At 50.8% G+C, this 15,069-nt stretch overlaps 2 protein-coding genes and 5 non-coding genes across 7 annotated transcripts in view; 1 reads left to right on the top strand and 6 right to left on the bottom strand.

The window, feature by feature from the left end:
• Positions 1-1,855: 1,855 nt before the first annotated feature.
• Positions 1,856-1,927, bottom strand: TRNAC-GCA. Its single transcript has one exon. It is a non-coding gene; the product is annotated as a tRNA-Cys (tRNA).
• Positions 1,928-3,747: 1,820 nt separating this feature from the next.
• On the bottom strand, positions 3,748-3,819 carry TRNAC-GCA. The gene has a single exon. It is a non-coding gene; the product is annotated as a tRNA-Cys (tRNA).
• A 1,530-nt stretch (positions 3,820-5,349) lies between these two features.
• RPL23 (ribosomal protein L23) lies at positions 5,350-12,139 on the bottom strand. The gene is made up of 5 exons (XM_033078875.2): positions 12,049-12,139; positions 11,756-11,839; positions 8,883-9,011; positions 6,392-6,505; positions 5,350-5,470 (listed from the first exon to the last, which is right to left on the bottom strand). The coding sequence occupies exons 1-5, from the start codon at positions 12,059-12,061 to the stop codon at positions 5,388-5,390; spliced, it is 423 nt and encodes a 140-aa protein (XP_032934766.1). The 5' UTR covers positions 12,062-12,139; the 3' UTR covers positions 5,350-5,387.
• On the bottom strand, positions 8,689-8,820 carry LOC117006714. The gene has a single exon (XR_004420014.1). It is a non-coding gene; the product is annotated as a small nucleolar RNA SNORA21 (small nucleolar RNA).
• A 213-nt stretch (positions 12,140-12,352) lies between the features above and the next one.
• Positions 12,353-12,424, bottom strand: TRNAC-GCA. Its single transcript has one exon. It is a non-coding gene; the product is annotated as a tRNA-Cys (tRNA).
• Positions 12,425-12,603: 179 nt separating this feature from the next.
• On the bottom strand, positions 12,604-12,675 carry TRNAC-GCA. Its single transcript has one exon. It is a non-coding gene; the product is annotated as a tRNA-Cys (tRNA).
• Positions 12,676-12,904: 229 nt separating this feature from the next.
• LASP1 (LIM and SH3 protein 1) overlaps positions 12,905-15,069 on the top strand; it is a 45,304-nt gene continuing 43,139 nt past the window's right edge. The window contains 1 exon segment of the mRNA XM_033079127.2: positions 12,905-13,112. Coding sequence (XP_032935018.1) covers positions 13,044-13,112 — 69 coding nt within the window. The 5' untranslated portion in view covers positions 12,905-13,043.

Consider the following 15,069-nt stretch of genomic DNA (forward strand, 5'->3'; position numbering starts at 1 on the left):
TTTCCACGCGTGTTTTTCCACGCGTGTTTTTTCCACGCGAGATTTTTCCACGCGAGATTTTTTCACGCGTGTTTTTCCACGCGAGATTTTTCCACGCGAGATTTTGCACGCGAGATTTTCTCACGCGAGATTTTGCACGCGAGATTTTCTCACGCGAGATTTGCCGGTCACGTGGCAGTCACGCGCCGGTCACGTGCCGCTGTCCCCCTGTGCCCCCCTGTGCCCCTCGGCTGCTGGCCCCCCGTGTGCCCACCCGTGTCGTGTCGATCCCTGTCCCCCGTCCCTGTCCTGTCACCCGCCGCCATCACCGTCCCTGTGCTCCATCATCGTCCCTGTCCCCTCTGCTCATCCCTGTCCCCCACCAGTGTCGCTGTCCCTGCCAGCATCCCCGTCCTCCCCCCGTGATTGTCCACCCGTGTCCCTCGTCATTGTCCCTGCCCCTCCCCGATGCTTTTTCTGTCCCCTGAGATCATCCCTGTCCCCCCTCCAATGCCATCCCTGTCCCATCCCTGTCCCCTGTGACTGTCCCATCCCTGTCCCTGTCGGGGATAGAGCTGGGACCCCCCTGACAGTGATGGCTGTGGGATTGCACCCCAAAATTGAGCAGGGACCCCCTCCCCGAGCATTTCCCGAGCTCGCAGTCCCGTTTTTGGGGGGACATTTCCTGGTCCCGTTTTTTGGGGGGAGCATCTCCTGGTCCCGTTTTGGGGGGACATTTCCTGGTCCCGTTTTTAGGGGGGACATTTCCTGGTCCCGTTTTTAGGGGGGACATTTCCTGGTCCCGTTTTTAGGGGGGACATTTCCTGGTCCCGTTTTTGGGGGACATTTCCTGGTCCCGTTTTTTGGGGGACATTTCCTGACTCCCTTTTTGGCTTCCCCACCCTCCTCTCCCCAAACCCTGCGGCACCAAAGCTCCAAGATCCGAGATTCCCCTCCAGGGGGTTTGGCAGAAATTTGGTTTTTCCACCCCAAATCTGCGCTGGGGTTTTGGGGTTCCCATCCACCCCGAATTTTGGGGGTTCTGACCCAACCCAGGGGGTCCCAAACCCTTCAACACATTTCAAAACATTTATTTGCAAAGTGAGGAGTTTTTCTGTCCGTGGATTGGATTGCTGACAGCTCCCTGTGCAGCACAGCTAAGGGTACAGGGAGTTCAAGGTGATAAATTATGATTAAAAATGAGAAATCCTGGTGATGATTACACAGAATTAAGGCCAGAAAAACGCATCTAAATACTTAAAATCATGAGACAGCACATAAGAGACCTGCTGAAATAAAAGAGAAAATTAATAAAAAGAAAACCAAGGAATATTAAATTTACAGCTTAACTGATTGTCTTCATCCATTTGATTCAGAGTTAGGTTTTATAAAATTTCCTTGGAATGTTGAAAAAATTCGGGTTCAACAATAAAATAGAAATCAAAATCATGCTGCAATACAGAATTCCTGCTCTTCATACAGTGGGTTTGGAATTAAATATGGAAACTAAATTTGAGCCTTAAAAATGGAGCTGACAGAGAAATACTTTTCGTTTTTAGAATATGTACAAAGGAAATTTTGGTTCCAATTAAACGTCACAGTTTAAATGTTGGTCCTGATTTGTGTTCATGAAGCATTTCATTGATAATTTGAGAAATGCAAACTAGAAATTTATTACAATTTGGGTTGAAGGGAAAGCTAAAAAATACAGACAGTGAGAGCTGAGAGCACAACCCCAAAACTTTGCCACTCTGTTCCTTGCCTGCTGCAGCTCAGAATCAACACCCCACACACAGCACCAGCTCAGAGCTCTCCTGGGATTTTTTTTCTGTGAAAGATTTGGGTGAAAGGAAGTTGGAAAAATGAAAAAAAAGAGAGGGGGCACCTGGAGTTGAACCAGGGACCTCTTGATCTGCAGTCAAATGCTCTACCACTGAGCTATACCCCCTGGGACAGGGAAAGTTAAAACATTTCTTGGGAAAGAAAAAAGTTTTTCTCTCTGTGGATTGGATCAGAGAGTTCAGCGGGATAAAATGCAGCAAATGGGATTTCTTTATTCCATTCCCAGCCCTGGTCCAGTCCAGGATATTCCCCATTCCATATTGGCTGCAGTCCAGTCCAGCTTTTCTCCAAATCTTTATTCCAGCTGTGATCCAGTCCGGGTTTTTCTACATCCCATATCCTGCTCTGATCCAGTCCAGGTCTTCTATTCTGGCTGTTATCCAGTCCAGGTTTTTCCTCCATTCCATATCCTGACCATGATCCCATCCAGGTTTTCCTCCATTCCATATCCTGATCATGATCCCATCCAGGTTTTCCTCCATTCCATATCCTGACCATGATCCCATTCCATATCCCACCCTGATCCTGGCTGGGTTTTGCTCCATTCCGTATCCAGACCCTGATCCAGTCCTGGATTTCCTCCATTCCAAATCCCTTTATCCAATCCCAGTTTCCCCATTCCAGATTCCAACCTTTATCCAGTCCTGGTTTTCCTCATTCCAGATTCCAACCTGGATCCAGGTTTCGTTTTTTCCGTTCCAGATTCCAGTCAGGATCCAGTCCTGGTTTTTTCCCCGATTCCGGATCCCACCGTTATCCAGTTCCAGTTTCCCCATTCCAGTTCCATTCCAGCTCCAGTCCCAGTTTTTCCCATTCAGGATTCCAGCCCAGTTCCAGTCCCAGTTTTCCCCATTCCAGTTCCATTCTAGATCCAGTCCCAGTTTCCCCATTCCAGATCCAGTTCCAATCCCAGTTCCAGTCCCAGTTTCCCCATTCCAGATCCAGTTCCAATTCCAGTTCCAGTCCCAGTTTTTCCCATTCCAGATCCAGTCCCAGTTTCCCCATTCCAGATCCAGTCCCAGTTTCCCCATTCCAGTTCCAGATCCAGTCCCAGATTCCCATTCAGGATTCCAGCCCAGTTCAAGTCCCAGTTTTTCCTATTCAGGATTCCAGCCCAGCTCCAATCCCAGTTTTTCCCATTCAGGATTCCATCCCAGTTCCAGTCCCAGTCCCAGTTTCCCCATTCCAGTTCCAGTTCCAGTTTCCCCATTCCAGTTCCAGTCCCTGTTTCCCTATTCCAGTTCCAGTTTTTCCTATTCAGGATTCCAGCCCAGTCCCAGTCCCAGTTTCCCCAGTCCAAAACCAGTCCCAGTTTCCCCATTCCAGTTCCAGTCCCTGTTCCAGATTCCAGCTCAATTCCAGTCCCAGTTTCCAATTCCAGACTCCATTCCATATCCAGTCCCAGTTTCCCCATTCCAGATTCCAGCCCAATTCCAGTCCCAGTTTCCAATTCCATATCCAGTCCCATTTTCCCCATTCCAGTTCCAGTCCCAGTTTCCCCATTCCAGATCCAGTCCCACTTCCAGTCCCAGTTTTCCCATTCCAGATCCAGTTCCAATCCCAGTTCCAGTCCCTTTTCCCCATTCCTGATCCAGTCCCAGTTTTTCCCATTCCAGATTCCAGCCCAATTCCAGTCCCAGTTTCCAATTCCAGACTCCATTCCAGATCCAGTCCCAGTTTCCAATTCCATATCCAGTCCCAGTTTCCCCCATTCCAGATCCAGTCCCAGATCCAATCCCAGCTCAAAAACTCTGCTGATTAATACCAGAAAAAAATCCAGATCCTCCCAAAAATCCTCATCCCTTTCCTCACCCCCACCTGGTGCTGAGCTGGGGGACACACACACACAGAGAGCTCAGGGGGAAAATCTGGGAATTCTGGGCTCCCAACCACATTTTTTTTGGGATAAAAAGATGGGAAAAAGAGAGGGGGCACCCGGATTTGAACCGGGGACCTCTTGATCTGCAGTCAAATGCTCTGCCCCTGAGCTATGCCCCCACCTGGGCAGTGACACAGGTGACACAGGTGACACTCCTGAGTGGCTCTGTCACATTCCAGGGCTGGCTGTCACATCCCAGCCCTCAACCCCACAGCTCTCACCCCGCTCCTGGGGAGGCAGGCACAGAATTCCCACTTGAATTCCCTTTTAAAAAAACCAAAAATGGGTCAAGAAAAAGGAACATTTCCAGCACTGACTCCAAAATGTCACCACAAAATGTTTGGTCTCAGGGTGTGCCTCAGGAATTGCAGCCACAGCTTCTGCAACACCAAAACTTAAAAAAAAAATTTTTAATCCAACTGTGAAGTTGTGGAAAAAAACCTTCACAGAGCAGGAATGTTAAAAGTGAGAAACCAGAGCAGCTTTTTTGGGGTTCTTGCACATCTGGAGTGATATTTTAGCTTGGGAAAGGAGAAATTCCTTCCAGCTGCAGGTTTGGAATGTTGGGATCACACCCAGAGCCCTTCCAAGGTTTCAGGGAATCACCCATGGGTGTCTCCTTGCTCTGGGATATCCAGAAATATTCCCCAAATATCCAGAAATCCAATCTGGGAATGGTCAGGAAGGGTCAAATATTGGGAATGGGTGGAAAAAAGGTATCAGGAATGGCAGGAAATCATCAGGAATGGCACAAAATGTTGGGGATGGCACAGAAACCTCGGGGATGGCACAGAAGGCATTTGGGAATGGGTGGAACAAATTCAGGAATGGCACAAAATCATCAGGAATGGCACAGAAATATCAGGAATGGGTGGCACAAAATAAGGAATGGCACAGGAGGCATTGGGAATGGGTGGCAGAAAATCAGGAATGGCAAAAATCAGGGGGAATGGCACAGAAGGAATTGGGAATGGAACAGAAACCTTGGGAATGGGCAGCACAAAATCATCAGGAATGGCACAGAAATAATCAGGAATGGCAGAGAAACATCAGGCATGGCACAGCAATAATGGGAATGGGTGGCACAAAATCAGGATTGGCACAGAAACATCAGGAGTGGCACAGAAATATTGGAAATGGCAAAAAATAATCAGGAATTGCACAGGAACATTGGGGATGGCACAGAAACCTTGGGAATGGGTGACACAAAATCAAGAATGGCACAAAATCAGGAATGGCACAGCAATAATGGGAATGGGCAAAACAAAAGGCATCAGGAATGGAAGAAAATCATCAGGAATTGCACAGGAACATTGGAAATGGCACAGAAGGAATTGGGAATGGCTGGCAGAAAATCAGGAATGGCACAGGAACATTGGGAATGGCACAGAAGGAATTGGGAATGGAACAGAAACTTTGGGAATGGGCAGCACAAAATCCTCAGGAGTGGCACAGAAATATCAGGAATGGGTGGAACATTAACCCCATTAAAACCCCATAAAAATCCCCAAAAAAACCCCAAAAAAAACTCCATAAAAACCCCAAAAAAACCCCTAAACCCCCAGAAAAACCTCCTAAACCCCCAGAATTTCTCCCCAGTCCAACCCTGCCCCTGTTTAGCAATAAACCCAGCCCAGGGTTGGCAGGAGGAGCTTTAAGGGGTTTTATTTTGTGTGCCAGGGCGGGCTCAGGCGATGCTGCCGGCGTTGGAGGCGATCCTGGGCCACAGATCTGCACATTCCTTGGCCACAGGGCCAGTGATGGCTGAGCCTGGAACACAGGGACAGAACCACGGGGCTGAGAGGGTGCAAAGGAGCTCCCAGAGACCTCAAAATCCCAGAAAAATCCCATAAAACCCCCATAAAAATCCCCCCATAAAAACCTTGTAAAAATCTCCCAAAAATCCCTCATAAAACCCCCAAAAATCCCATAAAAATCCCCCCAAAATCCATAAAAATCCCATAAAAACCCCATAAAAATCCCCCCAAAATTCCATAAAAATCCCTCAAAATCCCATAGAAATCCCCCCAAAATCCCATAAAAATCCCATAAAAATTCCATTAAAATCCCAAAGAAATTCCATAAAAACCCCATTAAAAGCCCCCAAAATCCCAAAAAAACCCCATAAAAATCCCATAATAATCCCCCCCAAATCCATAAAAATCTCATAAAAACCCCATAAAAATCTCCCCAAAATCCCACAAAAATCCTATAAAAACCCCATTAAAATCCCCCAAAACCCCCTAAAAATCCCCCAAAATCCCATTAAAAATCCCATAAAATCCCATGAAAACCCCATAAAAATCCCATTAAAACCCCATTAATATCCCACAAAAACCCCATAAAAATCCCCCCAAAATCCCCTAAAAACCCCATAAAAAACCCTCAAAATCCCACAAAAACCTCATAAAAATCCCTCAAAAATCCCATTAAAATCCCAAAAAAAACCATAAAAACCCCATTAAAATCCCCTAAAAATCACAATAAAATCCCATAAAATCTCCCCAAAATCCCATAAAAAATCCCCTTAAAATCCCCAAAAATCCCCTAAAAATCCCCAAAAATCCCATAAAAAATCCCCTAAAAATCCCATAAAAACCCCACAAAAAAACCCCACAAAAATCCCATAAAAACCCCACAAAAATCCCATAAAAAATCCCATAAAAATCCCATAAAAACCCCCATTCTCACCTTTCATTTCCCCTTTATTGTTCACGATCACTCCAGCGTTATCCTCGAAGTACAGGAACACCCCGTCCTTCCTCCGGTAGGATTTGCGCTGCCTGATCACCACTGCTGGGTGCACTGGGGGGAAATGTCACAGCAAAAAGTGTCACAACACCCGGGAAAGTGTCACAGCTCCCAGGAAAGTGTCACAACACCCAGGAAAGTGTCACAGCTCCCAGGAAAGTGTCACAGCTCCCAGGAAAATGTCACAGCCCTCAAGAAAAAAAGACACAACCCCCAGGTAAAAGTGTCACAGCCTCTGAGATAAAAGTGTCACAACCCTCAGGTAAAAGTGTCACAATCCCAAGGAAAAAGTGTCACAACCCTCAGGAAAATGTCACAACCCTCAGGAAAGTGTCACAATCCCAAGGGAAAAGTGTCACAAACCTCAGGAAAATGTCACAGCTCCCAGGAAAGTGTCACAATCCCAAGGAAAAAGTGTCACAGCCCCTCAGGAAAGTGTCACAACCCTCAGGAAAATGTCACAGCCCCTCAGGTAAAAGTGTCACAGACCTGAGGAAAAAGTGTCACAAACCTCAGGTAAAAGTGTCACAACCCCAGGAAAAAGTGTCACAGTCCCACAGGTAAAAGTGTCACAGTCCCAAGGAACAAAAGGCACAGCCCTCAGGTAAAAGTGTCACAACCCCAGGGAAAAAGTGTCACAAACCTCAGGAAAATGTCACAGTTCCCAGGAAAATGTCACAGACACAAGGTAAAAGTGTCACAATCCCAAGGAAAAAAAGGCACAGCCTCAGGAAAAAGTGTCACAACCCCTCAGGTGAAAGTGCAACAATCCTCAGGAAAATGTCACAACCCCCAGGAAAAAGTGTCACAGCCCCTCAGGTAAAAAGTGTCACAACCCTCAGGAAAAAGTGTCACAAACCTCAGGTAAAAGTGTCACAAACCTCAGGAAAATGTCACAGTCCCCTGGAAAAAGTGTCACAGACCTCAGGTAAAAGTGTCACAGCACTCAGGTAAAAAGTGTCACAATCCCCAAGGAAAAAGTGTCACAACCCTCAGGTGAAAGAGTCACAACCCCACAGGCAAAAGTGTCACAGCCCCTCAGGAAAATGTCACAGTTCTCACACAAAAGTGGCACAATCCTCAGGTAAAAGTGTCACAATCCGCCGGAAAATGTCACAGCCCTGAGGAAAATGTCACAGCCCCAAGGAAAAAGTGTCACAGTCCCAAGAAAAAAAAAAGGCACAGCCCTCAGGGAAAAGTGTCACAATCCCAAGGAAAAAGTGTCACAGCCTTCAGGAAAAAGTGTCACAACCCTCAGGAAAAACTGTAACAACCCTCAGGAAAGTGTCACAGCCCTCATGTAAAAGTGTCACAACCCTCAGGTAAAAAGTGTCACAATTCCCAAGGAAAGTGTCACAGTCCTCAGGAAAAAATGGCACAACCCTCGGATAAAAGTGTCACAACCCTCAGGAAAATGTCACAGACACAAGGAAAAAGTGTCACAGCCTTCAGGAAAATGTCACAATCCCAAGGAAAAAGTGTCACAGCCCCTCAGGAAAATGTCACAACTCCCAGGAAAGTGTCACAGCCCTCAGGAAAAAATGGCACAACCCCTCATGTAAAAGTGTCACAACCCCCAGGAAAATGTCACAGCCCCCAGGAAAATGTCACAGCCCCTCAGGTAAAAGTGTCACAATCCCAAGGAAAAAAAGGCACAGTCCTCAGGGAAAAGTGTCACAGCCCTCAGGAAAGTGTCACAGTCCCAGGGAAAAAGTGTCACAATCCCAAGGAAAAAGTGTCCCAGCCCTCAGGAAAGTGTCACAGCCCCAAGGAAAAAGTGTCACAGTTCTCAGGAAAATGTCACAGACCTGAGGAAAAAGTGTCACAGACCTGAGGAAAAAGTGTCACAATCCCAAGGAAAAAGTGTCACAGTCCCAAGGAAAAAGTGTCACAGCCACAACGAAAATGTCACAGCCTCTCAGGGAAGTGTCACAGTCCCAAGGAAAAAGTGTCACAGTCCTCAGGATGAACACAAATGAGAAATGGACTCAGGATTTTGGGAACAAATTCCTCCCCTGGCACAGGATCCCTGCAAGTGTCCCAGGAGTCACGTGGGACAGTGACAAATATCCAGGGATGTGATTCCATAATTTTAAATTTCACAGATCTGTGACATCTCCTGTACTCAGGATTTTGGGAAGGCACAGGAATGAATTCCTGGATCCCTGAAGTGTCCCAGGAGATGTCCCTGACTCCAGATGTGATTTCAGGTCCCTTCAGGCTGTCCCCAAACCAACCCCTGTCCCACCGCTGATTGAAATCAACAGCACCAGCAGCTGCCACTTCACCCAAAAGCGGCGCCTTGGCTCTGCCCTTCCACGACAGCTCCCTGGGCCACCGCAGACCCAACGAGTGCTTTAGAGAAGGGGGGAGGTGACGTTGGTGACACTCCTGTGACCTTGGTGACATTGGTGACAATCCAGGCACCCACCCTTCTTCCTGAGCTCGGGCTTGCCCTTCTTCACCGTGGCCATCACCATGTCGCCCACGCCGGCCGCGGGCAGCCGGTTCAGGCGGCCCTTGATGCCCTTCACCGAGATGATGTACAGGTTCTTGGCTCCTGCGGGGACAGCGGGGGTTAGCCCGGGATAAACGTTAGCCCGGGATAGCTGTTATCCCGGGATAGCTGGGAGGAGCATCACCCTTATCCCGGGATAGCCAGGAGGAGCACTGTGTTATCCCAGGATGAGTGTTGCCTTATCCCGGGATAGCTGGGAGGCGCACTGTGTTATCCTGGGATAGCCGGGGAGGAGCACTGCCCTTATCCTGGACAGCCAGGAGCAGCACTGCCATTATCCCAGGATGAGTGCTGCTGTATCCCGGGATAGCCGGGCAGGCGCATCACCCTTATCCCGGGATAGCTGGGGAGCAGCATCACCCTTATCCCGGGATAACCAGGAGCAGCAGTGCCCTTATCCCGGGATAACCGGGAGCAGCGCTGCCATTACCCCAGGATGAGCGCTGCTTTATCCTGGGATAGCCAGGAGGAGCACTGCCTTATCCTGAGATAGCCGGGAGGAGCATCGCCCTTATCCCGGGATAGCTGGGAGGAGCACTGTGTTATCCCAGGATAACCAGGAGCAGCACTGCCATTATCCCAGGAGGAGCGCTGCTTTATCCCGGGATAGCTGGGAGGAGCACTGCTTTATCCCAGGATAGGTGGGAGGAGCATCGCCCTTATCCCGGGATAGCTGGGAGCAGTGCTGCTTTATCCTGGGATAGCCGGGAGGAACGTTGCCCTTATCCCAGGATGAGCACTGCTTTATCCCGGGATAGCCAGGAGTAGCACTGGCCTTATTCCGGGATTGCCGGGAGCAGCATCGCCCTTATCCTGGGATAGCCGGGAGGAACGCTGCCCTTATCCCAGGATGAGCACTGCTTTATCCCGGGATAGCCAGGAGCAGCGCTGCTTTATCCCGGGATAGCGGGGAGGAGCACTGCTTTATCCCAGGATAGGTGGGAGGAGTGCCACCCTTATCCAGGGAGTAGCACTGCTTTATCCAGGGATAGCCAGGAGGAGTGCCACTCTTATCCCGGGATAACCAGGAGCAGCATTGCCCTTATCCCAGGATAGCCGGGAGGAGCGCTGCCCTCATCCCGGGACAATTGGGAGCAGCAGTGCCCTTATCCCGGGATAACCAGGAGCAGCACTGCCATTAACCAAAGGATGAGCACTGCCTTATCCCGGGATAGCCGGGCAGGCACATCGCCCTTATCCCAGGATAGCTGGGAGGAGCACTGTGTTATCCCAGGATGGCTGGGAGCAGCGCTGCTTTATCCCGGGATAACCAGGAGGAGTGCTGCCTTAGCCCGGGATAATTGGGACCAGCACCGCTTTATCCCGGGATAACCGGGGGCAGCACTGCCCTTATCCCAGGATGAGCGTTGCTTTATCCCAGGATAGCTGGGAGGAGGACTGCTTTATCCCAGGATAGCTGGGAGCAGCACTGTGTTATCCCGGGATAGCCGGGAGCAGCATCACCCTGATCCCAGGATTCCGGGAAGCAGCACTGTGTTATCCCGGGATAACCGGGAGCAACAGTGCCCTTATCCCGGGATAGCCGGGAGCAGCACTGCCATTACCCCAGGATAGCTGGGAGGAGCGCCACCCTTATCCAGGGAGTAGCACTGCCTTATCCTGGGATAGCCGGGAGGAGCAGTGCCTTTATCCCAGGATAACTGGGAGCAGCACTGCCATTACCCCAGGATGAGCGCTGCTTTATCCCGGGATAGCCAGGAGGAGCACTGTCTTATCCTGGGATAGCCAGGGAGGCACATCGCCCTTATCCCAGGATTCCGGGGAGCAGTGCTGCCCTTATCCCAGGATAATTGGGAGCAGCATCGCCCTTATCCCGGGATAGCTGGGAGCAGCATCACCCTTATCCCAGGATAACTGGGAGGAGCGCTGCTTTATCCTGGGATAGCCGGGAGGAGCGCTGCTTTATCCCGGGATAGCCGGGAGGAGCACCATCCTTATCCCAGAATATCTGGGGAGCAGCAGTGCCCTTATCCCAGGATAACCAGGAGCAACAGTGCCCTTATCCCGGGATAGCCAGGAGCAACAGTGCCCTTATCCGGGATGAGCGCTGCTTTATCCCGGGATAGCCGGGAGCAGTGCTGCTTTATCCAGGGATAGCCGGGAGGAGTGCCACCCTTATCCCGGGATAACCAGGTGCAGCATCGCCCTTATCCCAGGATAGCCGGGAGGAGCGCTGCCCTTATCCCGGGACAATTGGGAGCAGCACTGCCCTTATCCCGGGATAACCAGGAGCAGCACTGCCATTAACCAAAGGATGAGCACTGCCTTATCCCGGGATAGCCGGGCAGGCACATCGCCCTTATCCCAGGATAGCTGGGAGGAGCACTGTGTTATCCCAGGATGGCTGGGAGCAGCACTGCCCTTATCCCGGGATAACCGGGAGGAGCGCTGCCTTAGCCCGGGATAACTGGGACCAGCACTGCTTTATCCTGGGATAACCGGGGGCAGCACTGCCCTTATCCCAGGATAGCTGGGAGGAGCACTGTGTTATCCCGGGACAGCCAGGAGGGGCACTGCCTTATCCCAGGATGAGCGCTGCCCTTATCCCAGGATAACCAGGAGCGGCATCGCCCTTATCCCGGGATAATTGGGAGCAGCACTGCCGTTATCCCAGTCCATGGAACCCCTCAGGATCCACGGGACCCCTCGCCCTCGTTATTCAGGGACCATTTCCCCGCTCTCCCCCGGTTCTCGGTGTCCCTCCCGCTCTCTCCCGGTTCCCGGTGTCCCTCCCGCTCTGCCCCGGTTCCGGCCCCCGCTCTCACCGGTGTTGTCAGCGCAGTTGATCACGGCCCCCACCGGGAGACCCAGCGAGATGCGGAACTTGGCCCCGGACGAACCTCCGCGTCCTGCGGGTCGAGAAGAGCGTTAAGGCCCGAATGGCGGAGCGCCGGGCCCGCGCCTCACGGGGAGGGCGACAGCGACATCACCCGCCACATCCGCTCCCGCCCGGGCTCAGGCGCCTCTCCCCGGGTCCCCGCTGCGCCGCGGAGGCGTCGGGGACACCGGATGGCGGCGGATGGAGCCGGATGGCGGCGGAGAGCGGCGCCCGCCTCACCTCGCTTGGACATCTTGGCGCCGGAAGAGGCGGCGGAAGTCACGTGACGCGCCCGCCCCGCCTCACCACGCGTGGCGCCCCCTGGCGGGGCGGGAAAGGCGGCGCCCTCAGCGGTACCGGAAACACCGCGAGAACTGGGAATACCGCGAGAATTGGGAACATCGCGAGAACTGGGAACAACAGCGGGACCGACGGCGGGAATGACACCGGGAACGACACCGGGAGGGATGGAAAGAGCAGCCAGGGATGATTCGGGAGAGAAAACTTTGGGTAAAGGGAGGGAAAAAAAAAAAAAATCAAAACAAGGGGGCACCCGGATTTGAACCGGGGACCTCTTGATCTGCAGTCAAATGCTCTGCCACTGAGCTATACCCCCGCTCTAGGGGCGGCGTGGCTGGAGTTCCTTTAGGGTCACACCGCGCCTGCGCAATCGCCGCTCCGCGCGTGGGACGGGGGCTGCGCGCGCGTGCGAACGAGACCCTCCCTCCTCACCCCGGAAATACCGACAGAAAAAAATGAAAAATTGGTAAAAAGATTAAAATAAAAAACTCTTCGAGGGGGCACCCGGATTTGAACCAGGGACCTCTTGATCTGCAGTCAAATGCTCTACCACTGAGCTATACCCCCGCTCGCCGCGCGCTTCCGCCAGGAACCCACATACACCCCCCCGCCAACCCGAAGGTCGCGGGTTCGAATCCCGCCCTCCCCGCCACGTATATTTTTGATTTTTTTATGTTGTTTTTTAGCATTTTTTTAGGGTTGTTCCCTTTTCAGAGGCGCGCACCTCTCCGGCGTGCGCGCTCACGCTCGGGTGCGCGCTCCGCCCCTTTCCTCCCCCCCTTTCCCTTCCCGACTATTTAAAGTCGCGACATCGCGGGCGGCGGCTCAGTGGAAGAAGGCGGCGGAGGAAGAGGAGGAGGAGGAGGGTGGGATTGATTTTTTTTTTTAATTTTTTTTTTTATTTTTTTCCCCCTCCTCCACGCGGATTTTTAACCATGAATCCCAACTGTGCGCGCTGCGGGAAGATCGTGTACCCCACGGAGAAGGTGAACTGCTTGGATAAGGTAATATCGCGATTAGAATTTGGATTTTTAAATTTTTTTAATGTTTTTCCTTCCTCACCTCCATTCCTGATTTTTTAAAATTTTTTTCCCCGCTCAATCTCGTTTTTTTGGGGGTCTCCACCAGGATTTCACCCCCTTTCTTTAGCACTTCCTTATAGACACGATTTTCCCTTCCCCCCCATTTATTCCCGGAATTATTTCCACGTTTCTCTGCTTTTCCTGGTGGTGAATCCCCCTAGGGAATTTGGGTTCCCCCTTTTCCCGGGGGTATTTCCAAAATTCATCCCCCCCAAAAGGAGGGGACAGGGCTGGAGTTTTTTACCCCAGCTCTTCCTTCCCCACCAAATATTTTTATTTATTTGAATATCTCCTTTTCAAAGGCAGCACATCCGTGTGCAGGCCCGAGGAAAGCAACAGTTAAAGCTTCCCTCAACCTCATCTGGTTTCCATTATCGAGCTTTTTTCCCCTTTTTTTTTTTTTTCCCCTTTTCTTTTAATTTCTTTTTTTTAATCTTCCATCCCAATTGATACTTCTCTATTCCAAAATCCTATCTCTGCATTCCGAGGCTTCTTCTCTAAATCTGGAGTATTTTTTTGGAGTTTTTTTTTTAATATATATAAATTTTTTTGAGTATTTTTTTTTTTTTGAGTATTTTTTGGAGTATTTTCCCCTACAAACCAAAGCTCTGGTAGAACCTGGAGGTGATGCTGGCTCTCCATTCCCATGGGATTTTTTTTACTTTTCCTCTCTCCCTCCCCCTCCTCTCCCAGGCTTCTGGGACAACCAGTTTAGGCACTAAAAAAAGGAACATTCCTGAGCTCCGGCAGACCCTGCTGCTCGCATTTTTAAGGGATGATGCTTCTTCCTGAAGAATGGCTGGGAGCTGAACTCTCACCCCTGAGCCCTGGGATTTGGGGGCAGGGGGTGGCTCTGTGCCCTAAAAACTTTTTTTTTTTTAGGGGTTGGGGGTGATAGGAAGGGGAAAAAAGGGGTTGGGGGATGTGGATAAAAGGGAGGGAAAGGAATTTGGGATTGTGGATATTTGGAAGGGAAAAGGGGTGCTGGGATTGTGGATAATTGGAAGGTTTAAGATTGTGGATATTTGGGAGGGAAAGGAATTTGGGATTGTGGATGTTTGAAAGGGAAGGGTTTGGGATTGTGAATATCTGGAAGGAGAAGGTTTAGGGGTTGTGGATATCTGGAAAGGAAAAGGGTTTGGGATTGTGGATATTTGGGAGGGAAAGGAATTTGGGGTTGTGGATATTTGGAAAGGAATTTAGGATTGTGGATATTTGGAAGGGAAAAGGGTTTGTGGATATTTGGAAAGGGGTTTGGGGGTTGTGGATATTTAGAAGGAAAAGGAGTTTGAGACTGTGGATGTCTGGAAGGGAAAAGGGTTTGGGATTGTGGATATTTGGGAGGGAGAGGTTTGGGACTGTATATTTGGAAGGGAAAAGGGTTTGGGATTGTGGATAATTGGAAGGGAGAGAGGTGTTTATGGATATTTGGAAAGGAAGGGGAGTGTTGGGGTAATAGGAAGGGGAAAGAGTTTGGGATTGTGGATATCTGGAAGGGAAAAGGGCTTAAGATTGTGGATATTTAGAAGGAAATGGAGTTTGGGGGTGTGGATATTTGGAAGGGGTTTGTGGATATCTGGGAGGGGCAGTGTTGGGACTGGGGCTGGCAGGGAGGGAAGGGGATCCCAGCGCTGGGATGAGCCCAGAGCCCTTTCCCAGCCGGGCTGCAGGAGCTGCAGGGGCTGCAGGAGCTGCAGGGGCTGCAGGGGCTGCAGGGGCTGCAGGAGCTGCAGGAGCTGCAGGAGCTGCAGTCACCATCTTGTCCTGCTCGGGCTCCTCTCTCACTTCCTCTTGCTGAAGCCGAGCTGTGCTGCTCACCCCGCCCTGCAGCGCCTCGGGCCCCGCTTTTCCCGGAGAGCCCTGGGTTCTGAAATCAGGG

Source organism: Catharus ustulatus, chromosome 23 (genome assembly GCF_009819885.2).
Source record: "Catharus ustulatus isolate bCatUst1 chromosome 23, bCatUst1.pri.v2, whole genome shotgun sequence".
In the NCBI taxonomy this organism is placed as follows: Eukaryota; Metazoa; Chordata; class Aves; order Passeriformes; family Turdidae; genus Catharus; species Catharus ustulatus.

Bases quoted from the DNA above. Each gene is read 5' to 3' on its own strand.
- RPL23 (XM_033078875.2), bottom strand. The intron at 6,506-8,882 runs GTGGGTGCCTGG...ATTTCCCCCCAG, and splicing joins GCCCGAGCTCAGGAAGAAGG to TGCACCCAGCAGTGGTGATC. The intron at 5,471-6,391 runs GTGAGAATGGGG...CCTGTGTTCCAG, and splicing joins CAATAAAGGGGAAATGAAAG to GCTCAGCCATCACTGGCCCT.